The sequence below is a fragment of the Cyprinodon variegatus genome, unplaced genomic scaffold (genome assembly GCF_000732505.1).
Source record: "Cyprinodon variegatus isolate N-32 unplaced genomic scaffold, C_variegatus-1.0 Scaffold2732, whole genome shotgun sequence".
Lineage (NCBI taxonomy): Eukaryota > Metazoa > Chordata > Actinopteri > Cyprinodontiformes > Cyprinodontidae > Cyprinodon > Cyprinodon variegatus.
In genome coordinates this window covers 176-15676 of record NW_015153185.1, presented here as the reverse complement: position 1 = coordinate 15676, position 15501 = coordinate 176, and the positions used below count along the sequence as shown (strand labels likewise).

Sequence of the window (15501 nt, the reverse complement as noted above, 5' to 3'; positions counted from 1 at the left end):
TGTTAAGTCTTTGAAAATCAAGATTTCAATCCTAGAATATTATAGAAATGTGCACCATTTAATTCTTATATCTATTGCAGATGTCAACTATTTACAATCACATTTATTTTTCCAAACTAAAAAGATATAAAGTCACAGATAGTTAGAAAAAAAAAACTTGTCTATAATTTTCATGAACTGTGGTTCTATGTTCAGGAAGCCACATTAGGGATAGAAATGCTGTATCGTAGGTGTGATTTATTGTCTAAACTTTGCTTTGATCCAGGTTCAGTAATTCTCAATAAATTCTTCACCAGAGTTTCATCCTGTTGGGACTGAATGTTTCCAGCATCAAATCAGGATGTTGGTTTTCATCTGGATAATTGTGTCTCTCTCTACTAACAACGGTAATGCATGAATCTCCTCTGCAAACATATAGTGATCCAAACAGTATTTATATAAAATGCAATAAATCTGCTCATTATCCATGTTTGCTAATAAATACTGCTGGTGTGTGATGAGCAGACGTACAAAAAAGGAGAACAACCAGACTATAGTTCAATCACAAATCTTTAATACTTCACTTTTTGTGTTGACATTGACTGACAAAGAGCTTTCTGAAAGCAGATAATGTAATTGTAGTCACCAATGAAAACCAAAACCAATAATTATTAACTTTGTATTTTCTTGTTTATCAACAGGTGCATTAGGACAGAAAAAAGAGTGTCAACAACCTGGTTACTGTGTTACTCTCTCTACAACCATAACAGCAGAGGCTGGACTCTGTGCTGTGATACCATGTTCTTTCAAATCTGAATTTGAGCCAAAAGCTATTATTTGGTTTAAATGCGAAAAACCCCAATACCGATGTACACATTCTGACCCTGTCTTTCACTCTGACAAGAGCAATACAGACGTTCAGCCTGGGTTCAAAGGTCGAGTATCACTGCTGGAGCCTGATGTGACTAATAGGAACTGCAGCATCATAATCAATGATCTTAGCAAGTCTGATTCTGGATATTATCTGCTCAAAGTTGAAGGAGACAGAAGTGGGGATAAATATTATTATACTGTTTTATACACCAATCTCTCTGTAAAAGGTAGGAAACATTACAGGTTATATATATATAATCCTATTTTTAGACCTGATGAAAAACATTGTTACTGTTTTTATTGACCTCTAAAAAAATTGTAGAAAGTTCACAAGATTCAAAACGGCCTTTTAATTTTCTATTTACAAACAAATAAAACATCTAGCGTTATTGAATCTTTCTTGTCAAATTTTTAATAATAAACATTTTGGGGGATGTAACCAATGAACTGTGTTTCCATCAGATCTTCACCAAAAGCCAGAAGTAAAGATTTCTCCTCTGATTGAGGGACAGCAGGTCACTCTGAGCTGCACTGCTCCTGGTTTCTGCTCTGGGTCTCCTCCTAAAATCACCTGGATGTGGAGAAGAAAAGGAGAGGAGGACTCTTACATCCAGGGAAACATCACTGCTTCAAAAACTGAGAATCTGACTGCTGTCACAAAGAGTCACAGCTCAACTCTGACCTTTAAACCTTCAGTTGAAAACCACAACACCATTATAACCTGTCAGGTCAGTTTCACAGGAAATGAAACCAGAAAGAGGACTGCAACACTGAATGTAAACTGTAAGTACCTCATGATCTATAACTATTATTAAAGATACTTTTAACTCCATCTATTTAATATTTGAAGAAAGAAAAGGCTGATAATTTGGATTAAGTTTGGTTGTGAAGTAATTATAATTTATACCTCAGAGATTGTTAAATAAATACCAATACCTGAGCAAACTGATGTGGCATTAAGTGGTTCATATAGGGCTCCAAGGTATAAATATTTGGCTATTAATCTGTACATTATGACTGGTTAATAATCAGATCGCAAAAGATGCTTTATAAATTATGGATTTAAACTTAAGAGAACTTGAACAAAGAGAAATGTTACTTAAGGAGGAAGCAGTACATTAAGTGACCAAGATAGATTTTTCAATAATAAATGTAAAATGTCTATACATGTTTTTATAGTTTTAGGTTAATTATTGCGCTAAGTTGTTTTCTTCTTTAACAAATGATATTTGTATGGGCTATGATTAAGCAATGAATACATTAGGTGACTATTATTCCAATAATCAATTAATTACGATTAATCTTATTAAATGTTTTAGCCATTGGTAAATATTGAGAACACAGATGACTAATCAGAAGAAGAAATATACAATTGACTAACTTCAAAAACCTCCCAAACATCCTTAATTCATTCATTTTACTCCTCAGATATCAGAAAACCTCAGATAAGTGGTAGAACAACAGTGATGGAGGGAGATGATCTGAATCTGACCTGCAGTGTGGACAGCTTCCCTCCATCAGTTATCAGGTGGACTAAATCTGGAACAGAAACTGATCTGAAGGATCATATTTTAAGGAAATCAGATAACAAAACATTGATCTACCTGCAGGAAGAAAGTGGAAATGTCTCTTTTTCCATCATTAATGTAACAACAGAAGAAGCTAGACGTTACATTTGTACAGCAACAAACCAGAACAACAACCTGACAAAAGAAGCCTTTGTTCATGTGACATGTTAGTACATGTATTAAAATGAAAATATATTTTAAATTGGTTTTAAAAGTCAATATTTTAAATGGAAATTCACTTCTTAAGCTTACGGCTTTGTTATTTCTTAAAAGTAGTTTATATGTGTATTCAGCACAAAATGTCTGAAGCACAGTTTTGAACCTTGTTTTGTTTAATTCCACATATTTTCTCCACAGACTTTAGAAAACCTCAGATCTTTGGCAAAACAACAGTAAAGGAAGGAGATCATCTGAATCTGACCTGCAGTGTTGACAGCTTCCCTTCCACAGTTATAAAGTGGAATAAAGTTGGAACAGATTGCAACCTGCAGTACAACATTTTAAACAAGTCTTATAACAGCACTGAAACATTCCTGAATGAAAGTCATCATAATTCTTCTTTGCTCATCATTGATGTAACATCAGAAGACGCTGGACGCTACAGTTGTACAGCAACATACCAGAATGACACCCTGACAAAAGAAGTCATTGTTAATGTAAAATGTGAGTAAAACTTATAAAATGAAATACAAGATATATACATATATATATATATATATATATATATATATATATATATATATATATTGTTTTTCAAGTCAGTAACTTTAAACAAACCTTCAAAACTCAGGTTTTGGTATGTCAGAATTTTTTGTACTTCTGTGTGGCATCAAAGTACAGTTGTGTATCTTGTTCCTTTGTTGCATTTTTTTCCCACACAGACCTCAGAAATCCTCAGATCTTTGGTGAAACATCAGTAAAGGAAGGAGATGATCTGAATCTGACCTGCAGTGTTGACAGCTTCCCTCCCTCAGTTATAAAGTGGACTAAAGTTGGAACAGAAACTGACCTACAGCACATTTCTAATCATTCTCACAAGACCACTGAATATACCAAGTGGAAACTTGGAAATGGTTCTTTTTCCATCACTAATGAGTCAGCAGAAGGGTCAGGGCTTTACATTTGTACTGTGGAACACCTGATGGAAGAAATCAACGTAACATTAACATGTGAGTAGATTCTTCTAGATTATTTCTATGAGTAATGTTTTTTCTTTAGATGGAGTGTTAACTGTGAGAAAAAATATTCAGTATTCCTTACTTGTGTTCTTTATAATCTTCTAGTAAATACAGTACACCTTATATGATTTATTTTTAAACCATTGAAAATACTTAATCACACTTATATAGACAAAAGCAGACAGAGAGCCTAAGAAAGCTCTTCTCTTTTTTAGTCATAAACACGGGTAAAAAAAAAAGGATGAACTTGGCCATTTAAGGGACAGACAGACAGCTAGTCTATTTCCATTTATACAAACTGGAATTTTGCTACACGGTGGTGCAGTTTGCAGCACTGTTACCTTGCAGGAAGAAGGTTCTGGGGTCGATTCTCGACCCAGGGTCTTTCTGCCTAGAGTTTGCATGTTCTCACCATGCAAGCCTGGGTTCTCTCCGACTCCTCTGGTTTTGTTTTTAATTTTGTTCAAAAACATGACTGTTAGTTGAATTGGCATCTCTAGGTTGTCTTTAGGTGTGTCTTTGTGCCCATTGGGTGTGTGTCTCTGTGTGTCTCTGTGTATCCCTGCGACAGACTAGTGACCTGTCCAGGACGTACCACGCCTTTTGCCCATACAGTGCCGGAGATAGGCGCTCTATGGATGGATGGATGGAAGCTTGAACTTTAATCCCACAGAACCTGAAACACTGAAACCACTAACCCTCCCCTAGAAGGTTATATGAACCATTTCTGCTGACATTCAATGTTATTTCTCAACAGCTGCTGCAATGGAGTTGTTCTGAAGGAGAAAGTATAAAGTTAATAGCTGCCCTTCAGCCTTTTCAAATCTGTTAGATTTCAATTTCTAATTAATAAATACTTTTTAATGTTTACAAATTAAACATTTAAATTAATAGGAATAAAATCCTTAATAAGAAATCTTTCACATTGACGATTCCTACATATTTTCAGCTCATGCACAATCACTCCATACTCGGAGAGGCAAGAAATGCCCTGTAAAATCACACTGGTTCCTGACTTTTTAAACAGCCAATTGCTTTAAGTTCCTGTTTTATCAAGACATTCTGCCTATCTGCAGCACCGACAATGCATATTTTTTAGTAACAAAAATATGCATTGTCAGTTTCCAAACATTATAGTTTAAATGTTAAAGTGATCTCAGGTGAGGTAAACCACCTTTGATCATTTTGAAATCATAAATTTAAATGTATTTAATTGGGGAATTCTATAATATACCAAAAAAAATCTTATATCTTTCCCCTAAATCTTAGTTAGGTGAAGTTTAGTTTATATCACCTAAACGATACCAAATATAATAGCATATTTTCTTTGAGTGTATTTTTTCTTTTCCATAAAAGGCCAGGTGCTCAGTGTGCCCTACTTAAAGCTGTGGTGTTGACAGACTCCTACCTGAGGTTTTTTTTTTTTTCACAAACACTTTACACAGACAAACTCCAAGTAGTAAGATATCTTCTTAAGGGAATTGTTTTCCCTGGATGGGATTGAAAAGTTCTCTATACTCATGCACTCCACTCTTTCCTGAGTTTTATTTATGAACCATCCATCCAGCTTCACCAGTCAGGATCTCAGTGATTGGGTGCCTATCGTCAGCATTCTAGGGATAAAAGGCAAAGTGCACTCCGCACATGTCACCAGTAAACTGCAGGGCAACACAGAGATATACAACCATGCACACACAAACTGACACCTAAGGACAATTTAAAGAAGTAATCTCCTTACTGCTACACTATTAAGCATCACTTTCTTTATGCTATTTTGATTTTGTGGTTATAAAATGTTAAACATGCAAACATTCTTCTGCAAAGCACTAAACACAGCCATATGCTTATAATGTAACAAAATGCAAAAAGATTTTAGCAGCAAAATAGGTTTGAAAAGTGCTGTAGCACTGAGATAAAATTGACTTTGAGCAACAGTTACATCAGTAACAGATTATAAAACTATATCTAAGCTTAACTTTATTGACTTAATTTTTTTTTTCCATCTACAGATAAAAGGGACCCTCAGGTTTTTGGGAAAGCAACTGTAAAGAAAGGAATTTTTCTCAATCTGAGCTGCAGCATTGACCGCTTCCCTCCATCAGATATCAGATGGATGAAATCTGAAACAGAAACCGGTTTAAATAAAAATATTTCAGAAGTACATTACAGCTCGGAAATATATCAGCAATATCAACTTGGAAATGCCTCTTTTACTATCAAAAATGTAAGTATGGAGGATGCAGCGCCTCACATTTGTACAGCAACATATCAAGGCACGGAAGGAGAAATCCACGTTAAATGTAAGCGTGCTTTTTCATAATTCATTTTAAACACAACAGAAGTAATACATCTGAAACAGTTTTTGCTAGTTTTATTCGGCTCACAAAAAAAAATCAAACCAAATGTCATTCAACTAAAATGTATCATTAGTTGCAATTAAACATCTGAACATACATCTGAAGTGCATTGATCTCAAACAACCAAAATGAAATGGGTCCCAATACATTTTTGAATGTAGTTTTCAGTCAATGATAATTTGACTGATGAATATTATTAATATATTAATGTTAATGCTCAGTTTTAAATAGAAGTAGAAAACAAAGCTTTTAGTGTATCTGCCCCGTCTGCTTGGGATATTTGATCCAAAATAGTTTTATACTTAATTGGTCTTGAATCTAGATAAACACAGGTTAAAAAATAATAATACCGTAATAAGAAAACATATAGGTTTGAATTTATTTCAGAGAGGTTGAAATATTTAAGATCTCTAGCAGAGCAACAGTCAATGGGGAAGTTGTGTTCACACCCCTGAGTGTTCCTGCCTTAAAATATCAACTTGACTAAACTTACAGAAAAAAAAATAGTCTGCAAAGCTGTAGCTCAAGTAAATCACAAAGCAGCAGAGAAGAAAGTAGAATTAGCATTTTGTCCATCCCTGACATTACAGTAGGGGATACAATCCTTTTAATAGTAAAATATGCAGTAAAATATCACAACATAAGTCTAAGCAGAGGGCAGTCATTGTATCAGTGACATTTAGGTACATTGTTACTGTTTACACATTATATAGAGGTGATCTATAAAAAATATAGACATAATATTAATGCAATCCTTATCAATTTTGAATCTTAATGCTCTCTGTCCTCTGCTACAATGTTATAAACTGAAAACGTGTGTTATCATAAACTATAGAGAAAATCAGCTGATGCTTTGATGTACTCAATGAATACTTTGTATACCATTATCTGAAAAATTTATATTGGACCTCTATAGAAATGATAGTTCAGATCCAGATTGTACCAAAATAACTTAGTTATATTACAACATTCCCTCAGTTTACAACAAAAGTGGATTATGGAAAAACAAAACAAAAAGAAAAACAATCATTGGTTGTCAAAGTAGGTAAAAACAAAATCTTCTTGGAGAGGGTGAAGTAATGTTCAGCATCTTTATTTCTATCTTTGCTTGTTCGATTTGGAGATCAGCATTTTTGTACCATAATGTGTGGCTTGTTTTTAAATGTTATCATTCATACATATCTCTGTTTTGTTATTAAAAATACCGTATATTATAAAAGAACCTTGCAAAATATAATGATTTCATTACATCTACAGATAAAATGAGGCCTAAGACTATTGGAAACCAGACTATAAAAGATGCTCTGAATATGGCCTGCACTGAAAATAGCTTTCATCCATCACTTATAATTTGGACTGATCATGCAGGCAGCATAAAACCAACAAGCAACACTAGTCTCCACAAGATCGGTGCACCTGATAAACTTGTCATCTTCAACATAACAAGAGAAGATTCAGCAAGATACGTTTGCACAGCAACATACATGAACAGCAAGATGACTGTGTATGCTGACATAAAAGTGACCTGTAAGTAAACATTCATTTTATGTAAACCTCAATTAAGCCAGTGATTGCTTATCCTAAACTCTTGATTGTTGTACCTTTCCAGGGCTTCCAAAGGTAGTGAATGGTTCTGGATGTCGACGTTGCTCAAAGGTTTTAATCTGTAGTTGCATCAGCGATGGGTTTCCTTTACCCACCATAAAATGGCCGTTGCTGAACAACCACACAGAATACTCTGTCATCAACATGGTGTCAACCCACATTCTCAACAGCACTGTTACCATAAATGTTGATATCCTTAACAGCACGAGTGTTGAATGTATAAGCAGCAATGTGAATGGGGAAGCACAAGAAAAACTCAGAGTCCAAAAACATTGTCAAGGACCAGAAGGTACCCTTTTGCAGCTCAAACACTTCTGCTATATTTTACTTCTGCTTTGAGGTGCTAAGTGCTCCTTTTTTACAGCGATTAAGTCTACACAGATGACTTAAAATTGATTTAAAAAATAATAAATTATGAAAACTATTTTGCCTTGCTATTTTCTTCTTATGTGACTGAGTTAAGATGAGGGGGGCGGGGGGGACAACCCCAGCCGGCCAGCCCACTCGCAACACGCAGAGCCCTCACCCCGGACGAAGCCCCACCAGGGGACAGCACGGACCAGGACCGAGACAGGGAGCCAGACCCGAAGCCCTTCCGAGATCTTCTTCCCTCTATCACACACCCCCCCTCCCCTACAAAAACATTCAAGATACTCACCACACAAGCGACAAAAGACATCCAGGCCGAGATCATTCCTACTCCCCCTCCCTCCCCTTCCCCCACTTACAGAGTGCAAACCCCCGAAGGGGTAAGCATCTGCCATAGGTGTTAATGTCCATGCCCCCCCCAGCCCAACAGGCCCTGAGGCACCCCGGCACACCAGAGGCCGCGGCAGCAGGGGCAGACAGCCGGGCGTACACCGGCCCAGACCCCAAGCTGTACTCCCCACAGAACCCGAACCCCCGAAACCCCACCGGGGCCCCAGGGATCCCAGACCCCCACACCCACCCAGCAGTAGGGCCCAAAAACCCCCGGCGCCAGCACCAGCAGCTGTTAGTAAAAGGCTCTGCTGTGAAGGGAACAGTGAGAAAAGGTGCTGGTTGTGAGCCAGAAGTTCTTCTCCCCTGTGCAGAGGCTGACGTTGCAAATCCCTGTCTGTGTTTGATCATTTCGTCCTCTTAAATTCTTAAACTCACATTTATCTGGATTTAAACCCAACAGTGCTGAACCCTACATTTGTGGAGCATAATATCAGAGTGACAGCATTTTAAAGTGACTAACGGGACAATTATCAACAGCAAAACACATAAGATATGTTTAGAGCAGAAATCTGTTAACATCCAGATGTGGTTACTTTAATTTAGGAATTTTGTGTACTGCAGAAAAATGTGTGTTTTTAAGTGCAGTCTTATACTTTTAATGCTTAAATGAAATGCATCTCAATTTATCAGTATTTCTGTAATTTCTCAGCTAATCATGTGACACATTGTGAGTCTGGCCATGCAGCTCTTCCCTGGGTCGTTGCTGGTGTTTCGCTTAGTGTAAATGTTCTCTGTATGATCTACATTTGGCTCCTTTGGTGAGTTACAGCAGCTAAATATGATGTTTTCTGGTCCAGTCGTACAGGCTGTTTGTTTTAACAATATTTTTCTATTTAGGAATGCAAGAAAAAAGATGAAACCAACTGAAGGTGACCCAACTTACATGTCTCTACAGAAATCTGATACATCAGCAGAGTATGACACCATTGTCCAACGACCACGCTGACATGTCTACAGAAATCATTGGAACTTGCATCTAACCTGCTAAAAACTGGACTTTTATTAAATATACTGTTAAGGGATGCAAAAGAAAAGAAGAGAGCATGTATGTGAATGCTGTGTCGATTTATTTAGTTATTTGATGTTTCTTAGCTTCTTTCATCTGTTGGTTTTGGTTACTGAAGTTTATTATTTAGTTTATTTTCACTATTTATCAAAGGTATAGTGGACAGATTTTACAGTAATGTAAATAAGAAACTCCTAAGTCATTTTCTGGCTATATCGACCGTTTCCACGGTGATGTGGTTAAAGTCTCAGACTGAAATGTGGGGATTCAACCCCATATGGACCCCTGGGTGTGTCAGGAAGGGCATCTGGTGTAAAATCTTTGCAAAGTTTACCAGCTAGTTCTAATGATTTATGGCGAACCTTGAATAAGGGAGCAAGGACATACACTGTTCTAAGCCTTTCTTCTCAACTTATAAATTGGTAAGATTCTTTTTCTCCCTGAGAATGTGAGACATTTTAGTGTTTGAAAACAGTAGTTGATCCACAATGAATGAATGAAGCTTACATGTTATATAAACCCTAGACATGCACCTGTGCAGGAAGAAAAGAGGACATTACAAAGATCGGCATGTGGGACAATCATTGCTTATGATGCTACCCCTGGGACTCAAAGCTGAAAGATCATCCACTATACCTTAAAGTACTTTTATGTTGAATGTTGAGGCATCTATTTTCATGTTTGCAGCTTTGCCAAAAAATATCTGCTTTAAAATATTTTTTATTCTTTATAAGTTTATATTTCAGTCTTAATGGAGTTTCAAACTATGTTTGCTCATTTATCCAACGTTTTTATGCTCATTAGAAAATAATTTGTCAAAGAACAAATGATAATTTAAAAAAATGTATGCAAGTATTACTTTTCTTGAAGAGTTGGTGAAAATTATTTGATAACATCTTTGAACTAATGTAGAAACACACATCTTTCAGTTGTATTGTTGACATTGATGCTAGAGCATGAATATCAGAACAAACTTCATTGTCCAGGTTTCTGAGCACAACAAGGGATTTTTTTTTACTTTGGGTTTCATCTCTCACATCTGGAATCTGCATCAGTCCAAACATTTTAGACTTAGGTGGAGACTTTACTGAAAAAAGAAATACAATTTAGAATAAAAAACAAAACAAACATTTTTTTATTCTGTATTTTTAATGGATATTAAATGAAAAAAACCATCAAAGTGAAAGTGAAATAATATGTTAAATTATTTTAGGTTGCATGATATAAGCTTAACTATTTAGCACGTTTACACAGTCTGTGTTTTACACACTCCTACATGGTGGTGTAGTTGTTAGCATTATTCTCTTGAAGCTGAAAGCCCAGATGTGCAGATTCATGTTAGGACCCTGTCTTATATGTTATCTATGTGCAGGTATGTGTGTTGGTTCTCTCCAGGTATTTACAATTGCATTTCTCAGTTAAAACTCATATGTGAAAATGAATATCTGACATATTCAGGACACGCTTGAGAAATGCACCAACAACATCACAACACATTAGCTGTATGTGTATTTGGAACATACGGTATGTGGAGAAATATCCCTAAACATCACAATTTAAGGTGTTCACCTTTTTTCTTTCTGTGTCTTTAAGAAATTTTAAAGTCAGGGAATTTACAATTACTCAAGAACTAAACACTGACAGAAAAAACTACAAATAAACTTAACCAGAGGGCAGAGCCCTACAAAATAGGACTTGTTAAATTTATTGAAGAATTGGATCAGATGGAAAAAGCATTGATCAACAGAATTATTTAAGGACAAAATAATATATCTTCTCATCAGAGGAAAACATGCCAGACTCTAAACTTTGTTACAGACTTTCTCCTAAAGGGGGCAGCATTGTTCCTGCCCTCAGCACCACAGAACCATGGTAGATTGTTTTTATCAGCAGCTGTTGGTAATGAGACCTACTACTGTGGTGCCATCAGCAGACCTTCAGCTTACATACCTTCATAGTTGCTGCTGAACAAACATGTTTCAAAACAGAAGGTAGTGAGGGACTCAGCACTCTGTGATTCTGTGATAGAAGAAATATTGCAATGTTTCCAGGTGGCTGTTAATGCTCTGATTAAAATGCTTCAGTTAGAAACTTGATCTGTTCAGAGGTTCATCTTATGAATCTAAGAAAATCAGGTATCAAAAGGAAAATGCATCATTAACAGTGATGAACTAAAATGATTTATGGAATTATTTTCCTTAAATAAGAAACTAAATAAAAAGACAGTAAAGCAACAAACGTAGTAATATAAACATGCATAAAAAAATCCTTCCATTTTTAAAGGTTCATATCTCCTCAGTCTCACAGGTGAAGCAAAATAAATTTAGAACTTATAGAAGATGAAAACTTTAACAATCAACATATACTTTCTATCCATATCTGTTAGATCTATACATCATAAATTTAGCTTCTCTCATTGGTCAAGCCCTTTTTTTTATAAGTGCTGACAAACTTCCCAATTTCTTAACGAGCAGAAAAGAAGAAATAAAATAGAAAGGAGAAGAAGTCAGTTTGGTCGTCTATGAGGAAAAGACACAGACGATTAGAGGAACAGAAGGGCAACAGACAAACGGTAATCAAGATATTTAATAATAGTTTTAGCTCTAATAAGACTGATCAACTGTAAAACATACCCTGGAGGGTTAGAAGATAAATGGAACTTTAGGGTTTTATTGTTAAGTCTTTGAAAATCAAGATTTCAATCCTAGAATATTATAGAAATGTGCACCATTTAATTCTTATATCTATTGCAGATGTCAACTATTTACAATCACATTTATTTTTCCAAACTAAAAAGATATAAAGTCACAGATAGTTAGAAAAAAAAAACTTGTCTATAATTTTCATGAACTGTGGTTCTATGTTCAGGAAGCCACATTAGGGATAGAAATGCTGTATCGTAGGTGTGATTTATTGTCTAAACTTTGCTTTGATCCAGGTTCAGTAATTCTCAATAAATTCTTCACCAGAGTTTCATCCTGTTGGGACTGAATGTTTCCAGCATCAAATCAGGATGTTGGTTTTCATCTGGATAATTGTGTCTCTCTCTACTAACAACGGTAATGCATGAATCTCCTCTGCAAACATATAGTGATCCAAACAGTATTTATGTAATATGCAATAAATCTGCTTGTTAGCCTTGTTAGCTAATAAATACAGCTGCTGTTTGATGTGCAGACATACAAAAAAGAACAACCCAGCTATAGTTTAATGATGAATCTTTAATACTTCACCTTTTGTGTTGACATTGACTGACAAAGAGCTTTCTGAAAGCAGATAATGTAATTGTAGTCACCAATAAAAACCAAAACCAATGATTACTAACTTTGTATTTTCTTGTTTATCAACAGGTGCATTAGGACAGGAAGAACAGTGTCAACAACTTGGTTACTGTGTTACTCTCTCTACAACCATAACAGCAGAGGCTGGACACTGTGCTGTGATACCATGTTCTTTCAAATCTGAATTTGAGCCAAAAGTTATTATTTGGTTTAAATGCGAAAACCCCCCAAACCCATGTTCAAATTCTGACCTTGTCTTTCACTCTAACAAGAGCAATACAGATATTCAGTCTGGGTTCAAAGGTCGAGTATCACTGCTGGAGCCTGATGTGACTCACAAGAACTGCAGCATCAAAATCAATGATCTTAGCAAGTCTGATTCTGGATATTATCAGCTCAGAGTTGAAGGAGACGGAGATAAAGATAAATTTACTTTTAAAGAGGCATACACCAATCTCTCTGTAAAAGGTAGGAAACATTACAGGTTAAAAATGTATATAATCCTATTTTTAGACCTGATGATAAACATTGTTAATAATTTTATTGAACTCTACTCAACTCAACTCAAATTCTTTTTTATAAAGTACATTTAAAATAACTGGGGTAGATCAAAGTGCTATACAGGAATCAAAGTTGCAGGGCATAAGATTTGATATTTGATAAATATATATTTTTTATAAATAGATTTCTACAATAAATTGTAGAAAGTTCACAATCGTTTTCTATTTACATATAAATAAAATATCTAGTATTATTGAATCTTTCTTGTCAAATTTAAGTTAATAAGAAACATTTTTTGGGGAAATAACCAATAAACTGTGTTTCCATCAGATCTTAATCAAAAGCCAGAAGTAAAGATTCCTCCTCTGATTGAGGGACAGCAGGTCACTCTGAGCTGCACTGCTCCTGGTTTCTGCTCTGGGTCTCCTCCTAAAATCACCTGGATGTGGAGAAGAAAAGGAGAGAAGGACTCTCACATCCAGGGAAACATCACTGCTACAAAAACGGAGAATCTGACTGCTGTCACACAGAGTCACAGCTCAACTCTGACCTTTGAACCATCAGCTGAAAATCACCACAACACCAATATAACCTGTCGGGTCAGTTTGAGAGGAAATGAAACCAGAAAGACGGCAACACTGAATGTAAACTGTAAGTACCTCATGATCTATAACTATTATTGAAGACACTTTTAGCTCAATCTGTGTAATATTTGAAGAAAGAAAAGGCTGATCATTTGGATTAAGTTAGGTTGTGAAGTAATTATAATTTATACAGAGATATAGGTTCATATAGGGCTCCAAGGTACAAATATTTGGCAAATAATCTGTACATTATGAATGGTTAATAATTAGATTGCAAAAGATGCTTTACAAACTATGGTTTGACGAGATAGAACTTGAACAAAGTGAAACGTTATTTAAGGAGGAAGAAGCACATTAAGTGACAAAAATAGATTTTTCCTTAACAAATGTATAGACAAATCAAGTGATATTTGTTTGGTCTAAGATTAGGCGATGACTACATTAGGTGACTATTATTTCAACAATAGATTAATTACAATTCATCTTTATCAAATGTTTCAGCCATCAGTAAATATTGAGAACACAGATGAATAATCAGAAAAAGGAACATTTCTTTAACTAACTTTAAAAACCTACTAAAAGTCCTTAGTTCATTCAGCTGTTTAAACCTCAGCTCTACTTTTACTCCACAGATATCAGAAAACCTCAGATATACGGTAGAACAACAGTGATGGAGGGAGATGATCTGAATCTGGCCTGCAGTGTGGACAGCTTCCCTCCATCAGTTATCAGGTGGACTAAATCTGGAACAGAAACTGATCTGCAGGATCATATTTTAAGGAAAGCAGATAACAAAACATTGATCTACCTGCAGGAAGAAAGTGGAAATGTCTATTTTTCCATCATTAATGTAACAACAGAAGAAGCTAGACGTTACATTTGTACAGCAACAAACCAGAACAACAACCTGACAAAAGAAGTTGTTGTTCATGTTAAATGTTATTACATGTATTAAAATCAAATATATTTTGATTTGGTTTTGAAAGTTAATATTCTAAATGGATATTCACCTCTTAAGCTTACGGCTTTGTTATTTCTGAAGAGTTGTTCATGTTAGTGTTCAGCACCAAATGTCTGAAGCACAGTTTTGCACCTTGTTTTGTTTAATTCCACATATTTTCTCCACAGACTTTAGAAAACCTCAGATCTTTGGCAAAACCACAGTAAAGGAAGGAGATGATCTGAATCTGGCCTGCAGTGTTGACAGCTTCCCTCCCTCAGTTATAAAGTGGAATAAAGTTGGAACAGATTGCAACCTGCAGAACAACATTTTAAACAAGTCTTATAACAGCACTGAAACATTCCTGACTGAGAGTCCTCATAATTCTTCTTTGCTCATCATTGATGTAACATCAGAAGACGCTGGACTCTACATTTGTACAGCAATATACCAGAATGACACCCTGACAGAAGAAGTCATTGTTCATGTGACATGTGAGTAAATTTTATAAAATCAAATACCAATACCAAATGTATATATATTTTTGTTTTCAAATCAGTCACTTTAAATAGAATAAAATCAGGTTTTGTCGTGTCAGAATTCTTAGCACTTCTGTACCAGCTTTCCTCCATCAGTTATCAGGCGGATTAAATCTGGAACAGAAACTGAAGAGGGGGATCATATCTTAAGGAAAGAAGATAACAGCACATTGATCTACCTTCAGAAAAAATATGGAAATGTCTCTTTTTCCATCATTAATTACTGTCTAAGTGCTGAACCCTCCATCAATGGAGCAAAAATATCAGAGTGACAGCATTTTAAAGTGACTTACGGGAGAATTATCAACAGCAAAACACAGAAGATATG

General features: G+C 35.5%; 2 protein-coding genes across 2 annotated transcripts; both read left to right on the top strand.

The window, feature by feature from the left end:
• The first annotated feature begins 340 nt into the window (after positions 1-340).
• LOC107081035 (hemicentin-1-like) lies at positions 341-10396 on the top strand. The gene is made up of 10 exons (XM_015369247.1): positions 341-386; positions 681-1079; positions 1315-1635; positions 2778-3083; positions 3302-3589; positions 5608-5898; positions 7213-7482; positions 7565-7849; positions 8972-9080; positions 9160-10396. Exons 1-10 carry the CDS (start codon positions 341-343, stop codon positions 9266-9268), a joined length of 2424 nt encoding a protein of 807 aa, XP_015224733.1. The 3' UTR covers positions 9269-10396.
• A 1905-nt stretch (positions 10397-12301) lies between these two features.
• LOC107081034 (sialic acid-binding Ig-like lectin 14) lies at positions 12302-15128 on the top strand (the record flags this gene model as incomplete). The annotated part of the gene is made up of 4 exons (XM_015369245.1): positions 12302-12387; positions 12679-13077; positions 13441-13761; positions 14823-15128. Coding segments are annotated over exons 1-4 (1072 nt in total), but the record flags the coding sequence as incomplete, so codon positions are not given.
• Positions 15129-15501: the final 373 nt, after the last annotated feature.

Excerpts from the sequence above, each read along its gene's own strand:
- LOC107081035 (XM_015369247.1), top strand. The coding sequence starts at position 341 with ATGTTGGTTTTCATCTGGATAATTGTGTCTCTCTCTACTAACAACG. Across the intron at positions 7,483-7,564 it reads TGCTGACATAAAAGTGACCT|GGCTTCCAAAGGTAGTGAAT; the intron begins GTAAGTAAACAT and ends GTACCTTTCCAG. Across the intron at positions 9,081-9,159 it reads ATCTACATTTGGCTCCTTTG|GAATGCAAGAAAAAAGATGA; the intron begins GTGAGTTACAGC and ends TTTTCTATTTAG.